This window comes from Sabethes cyaneus, chromosome 3 (assembly GCF_943734655.1).
Source record: "Sabethes cyaneus chromosome 3, idSabCyanKW18_F2, whole genome shotgun sequence".
Taxonomy (NCBI): Eukaryota; Metazoa; Arthropoda; class Insecta; order Diptera; family Culicidae; genus Sabethes; species Sabethes cyaneus.
This window is the reverse complement of record NC_071355.1, coordinates 221,616,929-221,634,154: the sequence shown is the minus strand read 5'-3', so window position 1 is coordinate 221,634,154 and position 17,226 is coordinate 221,616,929. Positions and strand designations below refer to the sequence as shown.

The 17,226-nt window shown below is 38.2% G+C and overlaps 1 protein-coding gene across 8 annotated transcripts; it reads right to left on the bottom strand.

The window, feature by feature from the left end:
* Nucleotides 1–20: 20 nt before the first annotated feature.
* Nucleotides 21–16,308, bottom strand: LOC128740572 (myb protein). 8 transcript variants are annotated; one of them, XM_053836129.1, is made up of 9 exons: nucleotides 16,222–16,308; nucleotides 14,920–15,395; nucleotides 9,751–9,900; nucleotides 3,642–4,472; nucleotides 3,044–3,334; nucleotides 2,760–2,950; nucleotides 2,448–2,694; nucleotides 2,220–2,378; nucleotides 21–747 (listed from the first exon to the last, which is right to left on the bottom strand). In XM_053836129.1, the coding sequence occupies exons 2-9, from the start codon at nucleotides 14,995–14,997 to the stop codon at nucleotides 619–621; spliced, it is 2,076 nt and encodes a 691-aa protein (XP_053692104.1). In that variant the 5' UTR covers nucleotides 14,998–15,395; nucleotides 16,222–16,308; the 3' UTR covers nucleotides 21–618. The 8 variants fall into 8 exon arrangements, with proteins under 8 accessions (XP_053692104.1, XP_053692103.1, XP_053692100.1 ...); XM_053836128.1 differs by having other exon boundaries at nucleotides 16,212–16,298; XM_053836125.1 differs by having other exon boundaries at nucleotides 15,544–16,287.
* Between the last annotated feature and the right edge of the window lie 918 nt (nucleotides 16,309–17,226).

Genomic DNA, 17,226 nt, shown 5'->3' with positions numbered 1-17,226 from the left:
AAAATAAGTTTTATCTCGTAAACAATGATAATTTATTGTTATATAACTCTGCTATAAATAGTATGTAGGTTATTTTCTTTACAAACGGACAAATAGACGCCAATAAAATTGCCAAGGACTGGTACATAAATAAATGTACATTGTATTTTTGAGACATTTCCTGCTTCAATAAATTGTCAAATTGTAAACTGCTATATAACATTCTTGCAAATCTTACAGCTGACTTCATAACTATACTATATTCCTTGCTCACTAGTGACCTTGAGATGTTAGTATAAAACTCTTAACTAACTTCTTGTAATTAAAGGAAAGTCGTGCTTTTAAATGGTTATCAAGCTGCTAAGCTTCGTGTCAGTACTATATAATGATTTGTTAAAGCTATGGAATTAAAAGAGTCTCAAAAGAGACTAAATAAGAACGTGTCAAAAGCCGACTTATTGATAACACATTTGTATGGTCTTCGCTTTTACTCTTTTTAGAAAAAAAAACCCTACACTTCAAACCTTAGTAACCAAACACAATTGTAGCATTACTTTTTTCCTTACTCATAATGTTTTATCTTAACTAGAAAACACTCGTTACGCTCATAAACGGCTTAGAGGGTCAAGTAAGTTAGTCCTATTTGTAAAAATTCAGTGATCGTGGCTGAAGGGAGGTTTTCTTCAGACAGCTATGCGCTTGCTGGGTCATGAAGAGCTGATCGCGAGTTTTGCCACACGCGAATTTCTCCCATTTTGGATCCAGAGTCTAAAATGAAAAGAAAATTATAAATCCATGCAACAATGGGGCCTTAAATATTCCATACTTCATTGCCTACTTGACTTTCTTGTGTTCGAGAACATCACCTTGATTTTATCATAAAATCATATATCTTTTAAGACTAAAGTCGTCAACGTACTTACGTCTAAAAGTATGAACATTCATTGAAGGATTTCAAATCACGCATATTTGTGCTGTGATTATTACATACAGTCTGGCGACTGACTTTATACTCACTTTAAGGGGAAAGGAGTCGTCGTTAACTTTTCAAATTTCAGAAGCAGTTTTTAGGCACAATATAAAAGTTTCTTTTTTTTAATGTATTCACTGCATTCTTCTTGCCAATCCGATAACATGGCATATGTTTTATGAACACAATTTTTATTCCAATTAAAGAGAAATTAGTCGTCATTCGAACGAAGAGCGCGAAAACAGACACTGATGAAGCCTACAAGTCGTAGGCGAAATACATATCTGTCGCGAGTAAATAGTAGCGTTTTTGTTTTTGCTTATGCCCAACCTAGATTCGCCCTAGTTCCAATCGAATGGCGGTCAAAACATCTGTTTTTTTCCGTTTTTTCAGTCAGGTTGAACTTTAGTTTCGCCGTTTTGACAGCTGTTGTGTTGGAATCGGAGTAAATCTAGGTTGAACCAAGGTGAGTTAAGATATCTTCCTACACTTTTTGTTAACATAGTCAGTGATCATCAAGGGTAACACCCAGCAGGGGTGATAAACAAATTTAAACATCAGAGAACATCTCTTGGCTCACCTTGGGTTGAACCTAAGCAAAGACAAAAACGCTATTATATTAACGGGTTAAACAACCATCGAAGAAGCAAGTAGTAATGAATTAGCTTCTAAAAATATTAGTCGTTTCTCACCCCTGAAGAACACAACATATAGATGATAGAGATGATATATGACCTATTTATAAAAATGTATAAGAACTTATGATATCGTATTCTTATCGATTCAACCGTTTATTTGTATTGTCCGGTAAAAAACCGCTTTGACTGTTTTGGTACCAGATCATTTTTGGCAAAAAAATCGAAAATTATGTTATAATTCTATAGTCGTAAGCACTTGAAATATTGATATAAGGCTTTAGAGTATTCGTCGCATCGGCTGCACAGTTGTCAAATCTGTTCTCTGATTTAGTATAGTTTTTGTACGATGGCGCATATCTCTGCCAATTTTGTTTTTTTGTATTTGTAGTGATCACATGACAAATGCCATGATACAAAATGGTTCTTTATGGAAACTAACCAAAGGAAACGAGCAAGTTTTTTTTTTCAAAGAAATGTCGAACCATTCAACTACGACCATCCTAGTATACTGATGCAGATGCAGATGCTTTATTTTGAGCACCTCAAATGCACTAAAGTTGACAACGTTGATATTCTTCCTTGCTACCCCAAAAACGGTAAGGCCACAACTGAAACAGAGGAGTTAGACCCACCTCGATCGGCTCAGCCGGCTTAGGCTGAACTACGTGCGTATTGGAAGGTTCCAGAATACCTCCACCTCCGTCCAGCAGAAGGTCCGAATCGCTAAGTGTTTCGCGCAGTATGCTGGGTGGCGAGAAAATAACGCCAGAATCTGATATGAGCGATTTACTCTGTCAAATGCAAAGGAAATTTGTTATCAGTAAATTAAATTTGCTAAAAACCACCCGTTTATCACTTACCGGTGTCTCAGCAAAGAAGCTCATGTCGGAATTTTCCCAGTTTTGTGTGAATCTAGCTTTTTTTGTATGTGGTGATTGCGGTACGGGAGGAACAGCATTTTTCTTAGACTCGATCTGCGACGGACCAACGTTACCGTTCACGGCGACTACTTTGCTAGATCTTCCATTGTCAGTTTCTTTAGCCTGTTCGTTGCTCATGATTTCAGCAATGTCCTCACCAAGTCGGGCTGGACTGGGCGGTATATAACTGTTAGATAGAAAAAAATAATTAGAAACAATGCATTTGCAATTTATGAGAAACATTTTCCTTACACTTCTGAGCGCCGCTTCCCCAGCTCTGCCATTGCATTTTTAAACGGTGTCGGTGTACGGGGCTCCATCGACTTTGAATCTTTCAAAGGCGTTTTAATAGGATTTTTAACATCCTCATCTGTAATCTCTCTTTTTAGAGGTTGGTTATCTTTTAATGGGACTGGAGTACTCAAAAGACTAGTATCGTTATTCTAAAATACAAAAAAGTGTTAATTTTAAATATACGATAGTCTGGGCAGAACAAAAAATAGCAATAATAAAACATAACAAACCAAACAACGTACTTTAACGATGAGTTTCTTAACGGGTGTACTGGCCGGTAGCTGATCGAATGAAACATTCAAACTGGGAGAATTCAAAAACTGACTGGGTGAAAATGGAAGTGGTTTAATGGGTGTAACAGTTGGCGAAAGGAGATGCTTTTCGGCCTGTTCCTGATGCTGGTGCAGCGTCTGAGACTGAGATGAATGATGCGGTACGCTAGGAAGCGACTGACTTGTGGCGGATGTCGCCTGCAGCAGTTGCAGGTGCCGTTGTTGCTGGTGCGCAAGCAATATCTGATGCTGCAGGTCGTTCTAAAAGTGCATGGAACGATTTTTGATTATTTACATTGGTGTGTTATACTCTACGATTTATTGAGTTTTACAATGCTTTGCAAACAATGATTTAGTTAAGTAAATACCCTAGCTAGCTCATATTTTGTTTCAGTTTTTTTAATTTACTTAATCGTGATGAAAAGCAAAATAAATTGAGGGTTGGCACACCGTCGTGAGCGAAATTAAGAATAAGAAACAAACGCACATAGAAATAAGTACACAACGTAACAAAAATAAGCAATCAATCATAAAATATGAAATCAAAGCACAAAATTGTTAGTCTCACCATTTCGTTCTCGTCCCGGAATCGTCGCCTTTTCCGTAGGATGCTTGGTGTGTTGATCTTAAACTTTCGATCGCTTCCATCTCCATCGCTGCCACTCAGTAGATCACTAAAATCTACGCTGGTTTGTGTGTACGGTTGATTGTTATTATTGTTGCGGTTGGTTTCAGGACATCCACTGCCGTTATTAATGTTATTATTATTGTTGTTGTTGTTATTTAAAATTGCTTTGGCATTAACAAACGTGGTTTTCCCCGCCGTGTACAGTGGTGCAATGACAAACTGTTTCTCGCTGGTCGCATTCGGCAAGGGTGAAATGAGAAAATCTCCTTGCTCAGTTGAAACTGCCACGGTTGTATTATCTTTATCGAGCGAATCTTCATCAATTATACTCTCGGGCGATGCTTTTTTCCGATTATTACAGATTATGTTCCGCAAGCTAGTCTGGCTAGTTTGTGCCTGCTGTGCAGTCACTTGTACGTGTCCTGTTCCGGCAAGATGCTGTTGATTTTGGGATTTCGGTTTACGACGTGTTGCGTCAGGTCCTTCGTACTTTCGTCGCATGGTTGAGTTCCAGTGGTTTTTGATAGCATTATCCGTACGACCTGGCAGCAGTTTGGCAATTTTTGCCCATTGATTACCCCATTGCAGATGGGCTTGATATATGATGTTATCCTCTTCATCGGTCCAGGCGGTTTTCTTGATGTTAGGATTAAGATGGTTGTGCCACCGCTCCCGGCACTGTTTTCCGATACGGCCACGAAGATGACGCGCGATGAGGGTCCACTTTTTTGGGCCATATTTGGTGACTAATTCAACCACTTTATCGTCTTCCTGCAAGATACAATAAGATACGACATTGATGAGTTTTAGAAATAAATGATATACAAGAAAATCGAAAAATGTCCCTTGGAGTTTTGGGAACGTTCAAATTTAAAACTACCCATGGCCATGTACACAACTTAATTAAATTCGGAAATCCTTCAGGATGAAGATATCTCGTACGATAATTTCGATTTTAGTTTTACTCCAACTCTAGCTCAAAATGTTTTTATTTTATTCTAACTCTATTTTGGGGGGCTCCGTAGCCGCAAGATTACCGAGTCAAGCGAGTGGTGGTGGGTTCGAATCTTAGTAGAATCAAGCCATTCGATGTCAAGTGACTTTAGCATGGGTTTATTCTCAGGCCCCTCATTTGCTTTTCCTTCATGCTGAATTTTATATTTACTCTCTGAAGCCTCTTGACAGTGCAAATGTCCCTCATATAGTTAAGTGTACTGGTCAGAGGTACGAATGAGTCCTCGCTAGGGATGGCTATAATATGGGATAGTTACTGGCAACGAGGAACAAGTGGGTAAAGTAGATCAAGCTTTGAAGGAAGGGTAAACCCCAATACACACAAGCACGCATAAAATTTAATAAGCATATCGCTCATTCAATAGCGATTATAGCAAAAAGAAATGCTGTGCAGGTCATACAACAAACACCCGGGCGATATCACAATAGATCAACTATATACTGGTCGCAGTGAAGAGTCCACACATGAAAAAAAAACTCTGTTTTACTAACAGTTCTAAAATAATAACAATGGTTAGTCTGAATTTTCAAATATCGTAATTGTAACAAATTTTACAAAAAATATATAAAAGAGATTTGACCTCTTTCAAATTATTGGTAGATTAATACCAGTTTTTGTTTTTCTTTTAATACCTAAGTGTAGCCTATTTTATCTATTGTGTCTGGTTTAGCTTCTAAGTCATGAAATAAGGCAATTACATCTCCTAGGTGAAAAGAATAGATAACTGGAGCTTATTTCACATCCTCCGTATAAAGCCCTGCATAGAGTTCCGAGCGAAGTGAAAATCCAATACAAAATGTTCAACTTTTTCGCTAGCGAAAAAACGTGAACCACCGAATTTCATTCTCTGCTTTGCTTTTTGATGTAACCTATGTCTATGCTCCGGTGACAGGAAGCGATTAAGGATGGTGCAGGCAATTCCCAACGTTGCAATGGAATCCGAACTTACACATCCACCATGGTCATATAGACAGACTACGCATAGCTTGTACTGCTCTACTGCTCTCAGGCGATAATTCAACGTCATCTGCTTGAATTCGTCACAGTTCCGGACGCGACGATCAACCCTTCCGCATATCGGACATGGCTTTCTGATCGGAGCGTCAATAGAGTCCCCTGAATTACTGTGAGAATTCTCGCGAAACTTTTCAAAAGGACCTAAGTAACATTGAGAGACTCTCTTTGGCGTCCCTCTCTTCTGATTATTACGGCGATATAAATGCATTCCAACAAAAAATTTCCTCACGTTTAGCTAGATAGTGACGCTAGCAATAGATTCATGCAGAGCTGGTGTTTTAAAGTGCATTTGGATTGCCGTGGGAGGTGAAAGAGAAGAGACGCAAAGAGAATCTCTCATTGTTACTTAGGTCCTTTTGAAAAGTTACGCGAGAATTGATATATCCTTTGTGTGACGATCTACCCTTTTCGCATTTGATAACATCCATTTTCAGCGCAACCAGTGTAGTAACCTCGCTCGCATCCATCACCAAGTTATCCATGAACACTTCGAATTCTTTCAGAGAAGGCTCCTCGTACGCTCTCTTCCATCGCACCCAGTCTAACTTAATCATTGCCGGTAATTTTTCCACTAGCTCCTCCAAAAGCGTTGGATTAGCGAGTTGGCTTCGAAGGTTGGCAGCTTCAAGGTTATCGCAAGCCATGCCGAAGTTGATCAACGTGTCCAGTCGTTTTGGTTTCGGAGCGTCCATACGACGAACTTTCCCCAACAAGTGTTTCACCAGAAACTCTGGCCGTCCATATAACCGTCGCAACGTCTCTATTATTGATGGAACACTGTTCGGAAACATCAACTCTGTTACCTCAGCTTCCCGTGCTGAGCCCTTTAAACTCTCCTGAAGTCTCACAATATTTTCTACATGCGAAAACCCACATGCAGAGTTCCCACTTACTAGACTATTGTGAAAAACTGGCTATTCACCCGGTTCGCCCGAAAAGAACGGAAGCCTTGGCCATACTTGCCGCGCGGTCAACTGACTGGGAGTAAGGCTAATAGCATTTTCTTACGGAACAGTAATATCGCGTGGCACGTTCGGTCTTCTCTCCAGCTCTAGCTCATTTCTTGGTTCTATAACTCCTACCCGATCGTTTGCATTACTTGGTCGATTCAAAGCTACTTCGCCCTCTGCCAACTGCAGTTCTACTGCACGATCCCGTTCTACTCGCGTTGGTGGGGTTGCTTCACGCACGGGACTGCTGACTGACTGTTGGCGGAACATTTCCGCTAGTAGTATCTTGCTGCTGCTGATCGATCCAGTCGTTCACTTTCGAGGTACCGCTCCGAAAACTGACCTGCGAAAGTTCATCGTCCTCGGCGAGCTGCTCCTCTGGGTCGTACTTCTCATTAAGATATTGCTACTCTGCTTCGAATGCCTTGGCTTTCGCCTTGCCTTTTTTCAGCTTTCTCTGCTTCAACAGACGTTTTTCTTCTAACTTCTGTAGTGACAACAGCGTTCGAGCTCTAGAGCTTGAAGTGTTGGCGTTCGCAGAAGCCGCACAGGAACTTGCTGTATTCAGTATCTCCGGATGCTTTTTCGGGGCCGTGACAGTTACTTCTTGTCTTGGGAAATTTTCCATTACGTTGCCAGACTTTGAACGATCACTCTGTGTAACCATTGGAATGGTTCCCGTGGGAGGTTTAACAGCCGCTTGCTGCGGGACTACGAGCCGATAACCGATGGCGCTAGTACTGCCTGCAGCCGATTTCGCCGATGGTTTTCTTCCACCTTTCTTTGCTTCCGAAAGTACTGTTTGTAAAAGATTATCTTTCGACTTTGATTTTGACAGCACGAGGGGAGCCGGTGGTTGAGGACATTTCGCACAATTCCACGGTCGATTTTCCACTCCCGGCGATACTCCGGCGCAACTTAGGTGATACCACGTTTGGTAGTTTTCACACTCGACCATCTTCGCTTCGGCAGAATTAGACCGACCACACGCCCAGAATCATAGCATTCCATTTCTTCCATTATCTAGAGTAATCTTTAATATTGTTTGGATAGTTGTAGGGATAATGAATCTTTGCAGCGATCACCTTAGTTTGAGTAGCTCAAAACTAAGGTGAAATCGCTGCAAGGATTATTTATTCCTACAACTATCCGAACAATCACGGGTGAATGCACAGCATACAATTATACCTAAATCACAATCGGGTTAGCTTCCTTCTACTGCAACGGGATCAACAAACTGCACGTAGGTGCACTGGTTGATCTGTAATGCAATATCTATATCGCAGTTGCATCTCAGTTCACGTCACCGTAATACAGATTCAACTTTCCAATTACTATTTAATTTCACTCTTACTGATTATCTTCACTCGAATCTAGCGGACACAATTCACTTTGCTTTTAAATCTTTACCTTGCAATCTAAACTTTCACTTCTTTTCCAATTTTAACTTTGTTTATTTATCTTTTTCCGATGACACTTGATCGATTGCCTCGTTGAAGGCTGGCTGTGAACCATTTCGCGAAATTTTTAACTTTTTGGTTAAAATTTGACAGTACGATGGTTTTTCGAAAATAACCCTGCTCGGGAACATGATTAGTTTTAAGTTTTAAAGTTCTGAGAGCCAATAAGATATGCCACAGGTGAGGAAAGAGCTTCGATGTGTTTGACTGAATTTTCCTTGAATTTTTTTTTCACCACTGGCACTGTATGGATATTTAACATATAACAAATTTGTTTATTCAACCCGAAATGAAATGAGATATAGTTTATCTATCAAATAGGAGCAAAGGAACACCAAAAATTCATCCAATTCCAACCTGGGCTGAATAAATAAATTCGCTGTTATAGAAACATAATATCTTCATCCTCACCTTATATATGCTCTCATTGAGTAAAACAACTATCAATCTGTCAAAATATGAAATGGTTCCCATTCTGAACTGATTTTAACCACTCGAGGAGAAATAGCCATGGAACTGTCAAATTTTAACTAAAAAGTTAAAAATTTCGCGAAATGGCTCACAGCCTAAACGATCACTTACCCACTGCGAGTGTTGCAGTGTCGCCAGGACACCCTTGATCCAACTAAATATTAGTGATTCCATTGAATATAAAATTTTGGTTTCGAAATAGTTTAAACATACACAAAATAAAAGAATATAATAATAAATTTATAAGGTTTATAAGGAGCACCTGCTTTTTTATATACGCTGAAGTCGCTTTTTGCGCGGTTTTATATACAGTTTGAATTAACGCGGTTTTTACGCGAATTTCGAGATCTGCGCGGTTTTTTACGCGATTTTGTTTTACGCGGTACGTATCCTTCGCGTAAAGAGCGACTTGAGTGTAATCATCTCTTAATGTTATAGATTAGCTTTTTGTAATTAAATTGATATTCAGCGAAACTCTCTCATTGAGTTGCAACATTATAATAGTCTACTTCCGTACATTGTCTTTCCCTGCAAGAACATTTCTTGAAATGCGAGTGCTGATCATTCTCTTCTCTCTGATTTCTTACTGCGTCATCATATCCATTAATGTCGATTATCTATACTGCCGGCCGGTGCGTTCAACATTGCAAGTACGATCGACTGCCCTTCTATCGTTCGTTTCATTTCCCTACCTAACACAGGAAATATCATAAAGCAAGCTTCCGTTCAGCATGTTCGACAACATACTTTTGGTTGCGATAGGTAAAACTTTTCTTATATAAATTTCTTAGACGCAAAAATACCTATATTTTCACCGCATCATAAAAACATAATATTGTCGAAAATAGTATACAGATATTTTTGTCGCATTGGTCATATGCATGAATGCAATACAAGCACACTCGAAAGACCCCTATGAATAAACTGAAAGGGTTGCCGCCAACCATGTAAATAAGTGCGCACTGGGGTGAGACGACCCTTCCTACTGTTAATAGTTAGTTACAGTCACAGAACGATGCACAGTTTAGTGGAAGCAGATAAAACCTGTAACTACACTACACTATGTACAGGAAAAAACCTGACACGAAAGATCATGTTTTGCTGTGTTCCTTTCGTTTGGAATGCAGGAAACCTACCTCCTTTGTCCACGGTCCCTTGATGAGATCGGGATTGACTACTTTGGTCCAACGCTGTTGACATTGTATGTCAGTGCGGTCTTTTAGAAATTTGGCAATCACGTCCCACCGTTCACCGTACTGCTCCACCAGTGATTTTAGGGCGGCATCCTGCAAAAAAAATATTTTGTTATTACCGTATATTGCTACAACAAAGGGGAGGGGGTGTTTTCAAGACAAAAAGTATACATATATGTTGATATGTTTGCTCAGGTGCTCAGATTTGCTTAAAATTTATGCATGTTGTTGTTCTTTACTTGAAATTTTTGGTTTTTATTTACAATTATGAATTTTAGTTAGAATTTTAGACGTTGGTGTAACAAAACAGTAGTCGTATGTTTGAATGTCGATTCACAGTGGCTGTTAGAGTCAACTGAATCATACTGCCGTGAATCGCATAACAGTCCCATTTATATAGGAAACTCCATAGAAAATAGGACAGTTATGCGATTCACGGCAGCATTGTACTAGCCCCACAATTGTCCTGTATCCTAACAGTCTGCAGAATTAAAACAGAGGATCAAATTTCGAAAACGGAATGTAGCACCTATAGAAATGCACAGTATTTTTCATGCAGATTGAAGCCGTGAGAATAAAGTAGCATTCAAATAAACTAGACCAGTAATGCAAATTTACTATTAATCAGTAAATAACAAAAACAAACATGAGATTTTTCAAAACAATTAAATACTTATATGATTATTTCAGTCAACTCCAAACCATACGTATATGTTGAAATTGATGGTGAGACTATTGATCGCGTAAATGAACTAAAGTATCTTGGAGTAATCATTGATGACAAGTTAACCTTTAAGTCTCACATTGATAATGTCTTAAAAAAAATGGGGATGCTACCTCGATATTTGTGTGATCGAATTGAAACTACAATAACTAGAAACGCGGAAGATCCAAGAACACATGTTTTGTTTGGAAGATCACTGTCTCACTCTCTGTTGTACAACGGAATAAAAAAATTTCAATTCGATGCCCAGACAAATAAAACGTTCAGCAACGTTTGTATTAATTTAAGAAGATTGCATATTTATTCATATTTTGTATATTTAGTGGATATATTTATATTATCATGTTCACTGATGTTCAAATTATACTACCAAAATGAGCAATTTTAACTGGCTTTCAAAGTAACCTCGACCAAAGACTGTTTATTATCTTATTAGCATTTGTTTTGATTTTGTTTCTCTATCAATCAATACTTTATATCAAACCTCCTTTGAATTCTCTTAAAATTCTTTTTTTTTATTATCCAGCTGGTCGCTTAGCACCGTATAAAACTCTATGCCGAGCCTTTTTTGTATTGTCATCGTCATAGCAACAGGGAGGCCTCAGACACCAGTTCTATCTGACGAGACAGCCATTGTCGAGTACTAAAACACGAGCAGATCTCCAAATATAGCCGACACACCTATGCCCGCAGACAGATCTCGCGCGAACCCAACGAACAGACTCTGGAATACCTCTGCCAAAGGCCGTACTGTCATTTAAGGTGAAATGTAATGCTTAAAACAATGAAATGGTATATTTATAAAACGTTGCACAGTGGTCTCAGAGGTATCTAAACCCGCGTTTTTTAATTGCACTGAAATAGTTGATTATACTGGTTAAGTATGTTCAGAGAAATTTCTTAGCGTTAAAATCTTTTTCTTATGACATGAATGATTCTTTGATTAATCCCCCTAAAAGTCAGATAGAAAATTAATTTTTTGAACAGTAAAAGATACTGCAAAACAGTGTTCTTCAAAATTTTTTGAGATTATTATAAAGAACTTTGCCAAAGAATCTAACCTTCTAGCTATTAAAGTTTTAGAGATAAGGAACAATTTTTGTGGAGACTTTGTAACTTGCAAATATAGAGCAGCTTTCAAGCTTAATTCAGTGCTTAGCGGTTACCTGGGTTTCGCTGTATCTCTTACTGTTCAAAAAATAAATTTTCCATCTGACTTTTAGGTGGATTAATCAAAGAATCGTTCATGCCATATGAAGGAGCTTTTAACGATGAGAAATTTCTCGGAACATACTTAACCAGTATAATCAACCATTTCAGCGGAATTAAAAAAACGCGTGTTTGGATACCTCTGGAACCACCTTGCGTTGTAGAGATGATATTAGATTCTTTTAGGTTAATGTGCTGTCTATTGATAAAAAATATACGGAATACGCGAATTTGATAGCTATAGTAGTGGTAATACCTAACGGCTGGGCGATGTTATCCAAGCGAATTTCTGATTACCGAGGAGATGACTTTATATATTGTAGAGCACTTTGATTGACATTAGCAGAAATTATAATTTTCAGGACACTGTAATGTTACTTGAGCCAATGGAGGAGCATTAATTTTGTATGATGAGCATTAAATTAAATTAATTGGAAGATTTCAGCGGGTCACATGCACAAGATCAGCGGGATGTAGGTATCGCGACCCGGTAAGGTAGTAAACCGAAACTTTCATTTATCACGAACAACGAAAATGGAAATACCGAATGGATCAATCAGTATAGGAGACGGCAAAGAACAAGGACGATCGTGGAACGTATTATCCACGTAAAAAAAGTTTTTTTAACTAGTTGTACATGCTCGTTGACAGACCAGTATTGGCATACGTTGTCACGTATGGTGGCGGAAGGGGGAAGTTTAGACTCAGACGGTTCTCACAAAACTGAACCATCTTCAAAGGATACATTTAAATAATGGCACTGTCTGGAGCATTTACTACAATTCCAACTGCCGCCTTAGGTATATATTAGCCTTATATCAAGCCTCTATATTTACATCTGAAGCAGTCTTATGTGCTTATCGACAACATACGACTAGCTTTTGACAGTCTTGGGTTGACTCCATTGATTATACACGATTGTGGTCGGAAATAATTGCACTTAATAAGTTCGCTTAGCACTTTGTCGTATAGAACCTTTTTAAGCAATAGTAGATATTAGGTTACATGGAAAAGAAAATTACCAACATTGTCGTGGTATTAATGTTTATTGTCATTAACCGAAACCGAGGGTATGAAATGGGAATGGCAACTAGTATAAAAAGGGCCAACATAGCTCTAGTAATCCCAAACCTAGCCGTTTCCACGTGGCCATACCAAATACTTCAATTTGTATTATTGAGTAGCCAAGCTAAGTAGCCAAGGGTCGGGGTTGTATGGTTTTCTGTTGCTTAACTCATAACTGTAGTTTTAGGCAACAGTTGAACCACATAACTTTAATTTCAAGTGTTATAATTATTTAAACTAATATTTTTAGTAGACCAACCTATTTTCAGAGATAGAAATAAGGCGCTATATCCTTGGTTAATTTCAGCTTGGCTTCTGGTCTAAATGCCATTAGTTCATCCCCGAGGATTTTTTTCTTTGTAAGAGACTAAACCACTGCGATCATTATTAGGGATCTATTGTGGATTTCATTGAGTTGAGTGGAATTAGGTATTATTTCTGGTTTCACTTGATTTCTTGGAATTCTCTCTGTGGTACATGCTGCGCAGTTGGCCTGGCCGTTGACAAGAAAAATGATTGATTCAAGCAATTGTCATTTTCCAGGATGCTTTCTAGAATTGGCTGCGTTAGTATGAGATTAGATTAAATTAGTTAGCCGAAATCAATAGTTACTGCACTTTTCAAGCATTATAAAGCTTTTTTTCTGAAAACTGGGTGGCTATAAAAGTCGATCATACGGTTATTTCAATATCAAAATGCGTACCATATTAACATGAACATAAATAAACATCCGGAACGCCGTGTATCAGGTTGTTGGTCATACTCACACAACCAGAAATAAATGGGCTGATAGACTTGCTAGATCTAGAGCAGAAGGATCAGTTGCCGCTTGAATATCTATGATGTATCGATTGCAGTATGCCTAACAAAACAGACGATTTAATCTTGTTGTTTACTTGAGCATGGAAGCTCCCAGAATTTTAAAAAGTTATACACAGGTATAGTTTATGAACGTATGAACGAGACAGTATATAAAAAATCTTAACTATTAACTTTCCTAGAAAATTTCCTAGAAATTTTCTTTTCAATCCAGGAAGAATACGCATCCGGAACGTTTTCTACAAAATTCTTCACGGCAATGTAAAGTCCATAAGCAGTGGGAAAGCAGCAGTCAGCAGTCATTGCATAACCAGTCATTGAAAAACTAAAAAAAGTTACTTGGGCTTGGTTGAAGAATTCTGGCTTGAAAAATATAAGCAAGAATAGAAAAATTGCCATTAAAAATTTTAAAGAAAATTAGTGACATTCTATTTCTAAATTATTTTTTTCCGTTCATATACACACCAGAGTGTTCCATTCTGTTTTCACCAATCAACTAAAATTCACTCGAGAATGGGGAATTTGTTGGTCGACACATTATAAGAACACGAAAAAATGAATATTTCAAGAGCAACCCAGTAACTTTTAATCTTAGTAAAATATTTTTGTTCAAAAGCTCATTGAAGCGCCTTTCATGTAATAGCGATATGATTACCTGAACTGATGGTAGTTCGAATTTTATGAATTTTTGAAGAAAGACAGGTGGCAATGACGATAATTTGATCCACCTTAATTCAGAAGAGAGTACTATAAGATCCACATAAAAAATATGAGTTTAAAACTTTCCGAACAGAAAACAGGTACACAAAATTTGAACGAACTTGGAGCACTTGCTCTAAGTACATTCTAAAGCAACCGGCTCCAAAGTCATTATCACGGTGACCATTCATGAACATTCAAATCGAAGCCCCTGAAAATGGATAAGACTACCTAGAACCCACAGGCAAATTTTTTTAAATTTTGGTTGAAATTTGACAGATCTCTCTAAGAAAATGACCACCGACCTGTCTTATTTCAACTCAAAGTAAAACATTTTTCTAGATGACCTGCCTACATGTAAACAAGCTCAGAGCTGGGCGCTCGTAAAAGTTCACCGTGGTTCCATTTCTATATTGCCACGAAGTACACGTGTAGCTAACTTAAAGCGATTGCATGTTCATTAGTCAACCGAATTTTAAAAAATAACCAAAATTTAATGTCAGATTCCAAAAATGGAAATGTAGCACCTAGGTTTTGCTTTCTTTAGGCAATCATCAAACGATTAGAAGAAAAGAAGCGTCCTGCAAATACCTTACCTCATGTTTTGTCCAACGAGTCTTGCTGGACTTGTCCCCTTGCGAATGTTCCGAAAGATCATCGTCCGAGCTATCCATAACGTATCGTGGGCTGGCTAAACAGCTTACAACAAACTTTCAGACGGCTGGTTCTCCCTAAATGTTTACCTTTCCGCGCCGCCTCTTGATCGCTGCTGAAGACTTGGCACACTTTATTCTCCCCACATGTCTTATGCTGCTTCTAAATTTATTCAATTACGCACTTTATTCCATCCGGTTATGTTCTCACATACATTCAAAATTTGAACATAAAAATTTATGCGGGAATGGCCAAGCTCTTTTCTTTGTACACTTCCTGTCTATGTTTCCTATATACATACAGCAATAGGCTCAATTTTCTCCTGGTTCTTTACGGATACTCCACCACTGTAACACTAATCACCTTTCAGGGCACGGTGTGTCTTCTTCTGCTGCTGCTTCAGGCGTTTTGAACCATCCTAGTAATATGAGGAAACACTTATTGAAACTAGCGATGACTTCATTGCATTTAGTACATCGTATTTTGTTTATTACTATTTTTCCAACATATTTGATTTTTAACCAATAAAACCTTCTGACATCCCTACTAGTTTCAACACAACTCACATATGGGTAATATATATTCCTTGTTTAATTACACTTCTACGGCAGATGTTTTGTTTTCATGCTTCTGCGCTTCGCGTGTGGCGTTCGTCCTCGATCTCTTCTAGATATAAATTTCTACGGGGCGATTTTTCGCTACCTCTCTTCCTATTCACTTCTTATACCATCTAGTCGCTCTTGCTCACTCACACACGACGGGACAGGCATCCACAGCACCAGCAGGAAGAGCTCTATTCACCCGGTGCTTATACCTATGAATCTATATTATGTATTGATGTGGAAGCACAACGCGAGGGTCGCTGCCATTGACGTCCCCTTATTTTTTCAAATGCAGCACATCTTATGCTTCTAGCGGCAAACAAAACAAAAGCAGAACAAAGTTGTGTAAAGGGTGCAATAAGCTATGTATGCGGTATTGAATGATAAGCACTTACGAAAAATTACAAGTGGATTTTTGATATTATAAAACTTCACATAATCTAAACGCTTCTCTAATCCTTCGATAACCTTTTCAATTCTTGCTGCTGCCACAAGACTAGAAACACTAGATCCCCAGCATAACACACCTTCTTTTCACGAATTTATTCAATAACACACAGCACGCATTTGATTTTTTATGCCAAGTCAGCTAGTTTGTAACACATATTTACATAGTATTCACCAAAATTTACCACTTTATACCTAATGCTTTAAATTCTAACCATAAAACATTTTGTTTTAACTTTTTAGGTCTTTAGGTAATACGTCTTATCGAACCGAAATACGGCAAATTCTAAACTGATTGAAGAAACGAACGATGTTCGTTTGTCGGGTGCTTACCTTTTCAATTTTGACGTTTATTCGAAGCGTCGCGTAAAAAGGCCTTTTTCCTCAGTATTTACTGCAAGGGGTTTCCAACAGCAATGATTACTACCTAGGGGTTTCCAGAAAAGCGTATGAGTGAGTGCGTAGTAATCAGAGATTACTTTTATAATCATTTATACGAATTATTTAGGTAATCAATGGTAATCAGTAGAGTAATCAATAATAATCTTAAGTAATCATTGGTATTGCCCTTTGCATTGAAAGTTGGATTTTGAGCACACTTGTTCAGTCACACATTTTGTAGGTGAGAAAAGTTGCCAAAATTTCGTGGTAAAAACCCATGAATCTTGGTTGATTCCTATTTGAATTCTAATGCTTAAGTAGAGTTGTTATCGACGCTCCGAATAATATAAAAATAGTTTCTAAATACATACTTCCGCGCATAATTCATAATTTTAACAAATATGCAGTATATATGAAATAAATGAAAAGTTAAATACCGTGGACCCCCGTTCGTTTGACCATTTTTAATCTGAACACTTTTTAATTTGAACCCCGTTGGTTTGCACGACGTGCAAATTAAAAATGGTTCAAATGTCATTCTCAACATGACATCATTTGTTTATGCAGACAATGCACATAAACACGATTCGTTTGTACTGACCTAGCGTGTTTCATCGGTTTCACATTTCGTTTTCCTAACGATTAAGAGAGAAATCCGATTGGAAAATGCAATATTCGCACTTGCAACTGCCAACTAAAACAAACCACCAAAACAATAACAAAGAGCAGGGCGGCCAGTTCACACAGGTTTCAGCATATTTCGGGTTACCAGTTGTTCAAATTAAAAAGTAACCCCGTTAGTTTGCATGAGGAATCGTT